At 32.9% G+C, this 5,244-nt stretch overlaps 1 protein-coding gene across 1 annotated transcript; it reads left to right on the top strand.

Annotated features, from left to right (window-relative positions):
• The first annotated feature begins 1,908 nt into the window (after positions 1–1,908).
• Positions 1,909–3,145, top strand: LOC107404967 (endochitinase Ziz m 1.0101-like). Its single transcript, XM_016011979.4, has one exon. The coding sequence runs from the start codon at positions 2,000–2,002 to the stop codon at positions 3,011–3,013; it is 1,014 nt and encodes a 337-aa protein (XP_015867465.1). The 5' UTR covers positions 1,909–1,999; the 3' UTR covers positions 3,014–3,145.
• Positions 3,146–5,244: the final 2,099 nt, after the last annotated feature.

The following is a 5,244-nucleotide window of genomic DNA, read 5'->3' as shown; positions in this document are numbered from 1 at the left end:
ATACCATTAACACTCAGCTACTGCAATTCATTGATATTACTATTATTAATTAGGTTAAGTACAACCCTTAAATAACTTTAGAAAACACTACTAAATAAATTTTAAGGTAGCAATGCGCAATAAATTTAAAAAGCACAACCCTAAAACTTCATAGCATCAATATGCAATCAATCCTTAAATAAATTTTGCAAACACTAAATATTAATAACTATAAGTATATAAGCAATTAAATAATTATTATATCTATGTAAGTTGATCGAGGCACACATATTGCATTATCCTTAAAAAAAAGATATGTCCCTTTTTATATTACTTTTTTCTCCATAAATACAACAAGTCTTCAAAAATTCAAAGGTGCAGTAGTTAAACTTCTGATGTAACCTTGTAATGTCTGTAATGCTCAACATATACTAAAAGTAATATAGATATTTAATAAAATATATATTTATTGTCTTTAGCAAAAAACAAAAGAATTAATTTGACAAAAATAAAATGGAGAAAGAATGAGTTTATCAAAGCACAAAGCTTAGTACGTCCTTTAAAGTGAAATAAATATGTTATTAATTATAGTGTTAGACTAACTAGCCCTTGTATATATATTATATGGATGTAGTTGCTGATATTGTGCAAGTGAAAAAAAAAAAAAAATGAAAAGAAAAGAAAAATACTTAACGTTACTAAAGCCATTTCTGCATTTTTAGGCTTTTAGTTTGGTATTGCAATAGCTTATAAGAAAATCAAATTTAATTGTACTGCTGCTGAAAAAATCAACTGCAATTAGAATCAATTAAGTACTTGATAAATTATTACTTCATAATTATTGTAAGATTTCAAAATTAATATTTGAGTGTTTGGTAAATAATGATATTTAATTGCTGTTATAATATACAATGACTAAAAAGTACATTATTTATGATCATCTCTTTACTTGTAATATTATTATTTTTATTAGGATATGTAACATATATTATTAAATATTTAACACAAATTTTATTTTTATCACAACTATAATAAGTATTGATCCAAAAAAATAATAATAATTAAAAAATTAAATCAAGAATAAAAAGGTTAGATTGAAGGTTAGATCTTACCTATTCATTCTGATATGATACCTTTCAACACTTGGAGTTGTCTTATCTAAAGCAAACTCTTGCTGATCTTGGTTGTATGATCACATGGCTATACGGTGACATGGCTTGGCTATATGGTGACACGGCTTTAAGACATGCACATTTAGCTTATCATAAAATAACATTTTGTTGATAAGAACATTGTTTCGTGTTATATTTTTCTTTTCTTTATTTATGATAATAATGGAGTTGAATACCTCTTTTTTCAAAAATTTAAATTTATCTAACAAAACTCTTTACATGTAAGAGAGTTGTTGAGTTTTAAACTTACAACATTAAGCATCAAACATATTTAACTCATATTAATTTGAATTATCAATTCTTCCAAAAGCTTAAGCAATTCACAAGTGCATTATTATTTTTTTATATACTTTTTCTCCAATAAATAGTAAAGAATATTACAAATAAAAAAATGATAAATAGTAGAAAGGAAAAAACGACTCATAGAACATAGTATACGCTATTGAAGATATTAGATTAACCTTCCAAAACAAAAGAAGATACTAAAATAATATTTATAGTGCAATAAATTTTTTTAATAAACGTAGTACAATAATTTAAGTACCACTTTTTTCGCCAAAAAAAACATTTAAGGGTCACTTTGTGTTTATGTATTTATCAACTCCAACGATTTAAGCATGTTCATTTATTTATTTATTTATCCTTTGTAGAGTTTTTCAATCTCTACATACATGAATTAACCATCCACCTCCATTTCCACCACTAAAGTTTAATAATATTTCTAATCATGGCACTTTCAAAACCTGTATAAAAAGGATGTGTCACCCCCTTGGCAAATAACACATCCCAATTCCCCATATCCATCCATCATACAAAGATCCACAAATAGAATTCAAAAAAAAAGAAAAATGGTTCCACAAGCCAAACTTGTTGTGGCTTTCTTGATCCTAAGCTCGGCCTTAATAATCCAAAACTCAGAGGCCGCAGTAGATGGCATAGCCACCTACTGGGGTCAATATACCAACGAGACCGAAGGAACTCTAGCCGTAGCCTGTGCTACCGGCTTGTATTCTTTCATAAACATAGCCTATGTTAACGTTTTTGGCGAAGGCCAAACGCTGGGACTCAGCCTTCCTGGTCACGGCGTTAATTACACCCTTCTCGGCGAAGAAATAAAGACTTGTCAGAGCCAGGGCGTTAAGATCCTCGTCTCTCTTGGAGGACCTTCTGGAGAATATCATTTGGCAAGTGATGGAGATGCTGACAGGGTTGCACATCAACTGTGGAATGCTGTCCTGGAAGGTGATGACGCCGGATACGCTGAGCGTATTTTCGGAGATGCAGTATTGGACGGCGTAGATTTGGACATACAGCTTGGTTCCCCAATAGAATATGAAGTTCTCGCACAAATATTGAAGGACTTAACCAAACAAGGAACAAATACTTACTATTTATCTGCAGCTCCTAAGTGTTCTTCTTTTAATAACAGCGATGCTTATCTTTGGACAGCCGTTCAGACGGGGCTTTTCGACTTCATTTGGGTTAAGTTCTACAACGATACTTCATGCCAGTATAATACAGACACAGCTGCAGGTCATGACACAGCCGCAGGTCATGATGCTTTTTACCTCTCATTGTATGAATGGATTGTGTCGCTTCATGAAGGGAATAAGCTGTTTATAGGGATACCGGCTTCCAATGAAACTGATAATTCCCCACTCGGCGGCTACATCCCGGTAGAAGTGCTGAATGATAAAATTCTCTCGGTGATAACTACGTCGCCAAAATTTGGAGGTATAAATGTGTGGAATAGGTTATATGATCGTATGACTAATTACTCTTCCTCCATTATTCTCGAATATGTTAATTCGGTAACTAAGTATTTGCCATTACGGACTAAATTTATGTATCAGAATGCATAATCCATGCACCATTACCGACTTCGTATGGATGAGTAATTTGTACCCTGGAATATATATATCCTGTACTACATAAATTGGGTACTACTATGTATGACTCTTGTTTAAATAAAAAATGGTGCGGAATGTTTAGTACTTTTCTGCTTCTTTAACTTATGTATAAATTTAATGTGCGTAATTAATTAACTAGTATTTATTTCTGTGATCTTTCTATTTAAAACCCCCCTCAGCTGTTATTTGAACATTGAATTATTTACTTCATTAAATTACATAAGAGATGTAATGATATTTCATTCACACATTTAAATAAATATATCCATGGCTTAAATTTATATCGATAAAGTTTTTTTATAACAGGTTTAGATGCATATGTCTAATAAATATTAACCGTCCAAGAGGAAGAAAACAATTTATATCGACTTCCATGTTTTTTTTTAAAGATGCATATGTATAATAGATGAACTGTCCAAAACAGAAAAACCTCCTTCGATCCATCATTTTATTTATTTATTTTTATATCAAAACAAAACATAATACTTGTACATAAGTTTTTCTTTAAAAAAATAAGTATCACAGTTGTTAACATTAACCAAAGCAAGATAATCATTATGACTTACGGATACGCACTACAATAACCAATGGATCTGCTATCAATTTTCTGAATAAGGATGGTGACTTGCTTATGGTTATCAATTTCCTGAATACTTAATTGGTTTATATTTCATCGAACTTATTTATTTAAATGTTTACTTGTTTATAATTAGATTATAACAATATGTTAATTAATAAAATATTAACACGTGATTTTTGATATTCATTTTGATATATTTATTTGATATCCCTAACATTACTCATAGATTAACACATCCTTTTGACTAAAACAAACCTATTAAATAATTTTGAATTTACATAAACAAAATTATACACAACGCGAAACTTGCTGATTAGCGATACAATTAAATGCGTAAAATGCAATAAACAAAGATGCATTTCACAAAGTCACGAAACGTCGAGTCGCTAAAAATATTATACCAACAGCGACGCAGAAATAAAAGTCACCTAATGTGGACTAAATAGTGATGCAGTACAACAACAAGTCGCTAAATGTAAAGAGACTTGTGACCCTAAACATAGAGAAATCCGCGACTCTAACTCTCTACATTGCTAATTTTTATGTCTATACTGCATCGCTGTTTTATGTAAATTCATACGTCGCTAATATGGAAGAAACAGCAACTCCACATTTTATGTGTCAGGACCTGTCCAGAATTCCTTCCTCGGAACCCTAGACAAGCCCTGATCCCAGGAAAATACCACCGAACCTTCCAACGGAAAATCCGGCAGCACCTCCCTTAAGGGTAGGACTAACCAAAAATTACCTGCACTGAAAACACACTTCTAAAATTGTCCCCTTATTCCTCCCACAGTACTACAAGTTGGTTCCACAAATTTCAGCACTTCAAAATAAATACAGTAATCCAGTGCAAAAAAATACAACAAGAGTGAAAGAAATAGTACAACTGCAATAAAAGAAGAACAGGGTACTTCACGAAGTAAAACAGCGATGAAGATCAAGTCCGCTCCGGATGAACACCGACAACCTGGTACCTAGAGGAACGGAATTTAAGAGTGTGAGATGCTAATCATCTCAGTGAGTGACCCTATCTACTATACAATACAATATCACAGTAATAAGTAGATAGATAATAATTAATTGGAAATAATAATTTCTCTCAAAACCCTTACAATTCTCTCAGTTGGAAAAGTTCCCCTTTTAAAACCTTTTCACAAAACCCTTTATTCGTATTCCTCGAAAACCAAGACATCAAATAAATAAATACCAGAAACAGTAATAATTATATTTCTAGTTCCAATACAGCTTTAACATTTTATTTTTAAAACACTGTCCTGAAAATCATTTGATGCACCCACTATATACCAGTGGCGCCAACAGTACCCAGCGTCCCAAGGTACCGCCAGACAGGAGGTTATAGAGAGAAACCGGCATACGGTCGCGTGGCGCCCCACTGCTAACCTGGTGTCCCGGCCATGGGGGGTGGCCACCCTCTCCGATGGCATCCACAGGACACCCTCATAATATCAACCGCGCGCTACACACCCACCTGCGCGCTAATCACATCACCTGCGCGCTAATCACACCCACCTGCACGCTAATCACAACCGTGTGCACACTAACCATATCACATATAAACAGAACACCAGTACGTGCACGG

The sequence above is a fragment of the Ziziphus jujuba genome, chromosome 8 (genome assembly GCF_031755915.1).
Source record: "Ziziphus jujuba cultivar Dongzao chromosome 8, ASM3175591v1".
Classification (NCBI taxonomy): domain Eukaryota; kingdom Viridiplantae; phylum Streptophyta; class Magnoliopsida; order Rosales; family Rhamnaceae; genus Ziziphus; species Ziziphus jujuba.
Note: the sequence above shows the minus strand (reverse complement) of the source record. Positions and strands in the feature narration are given on the sequence as shown.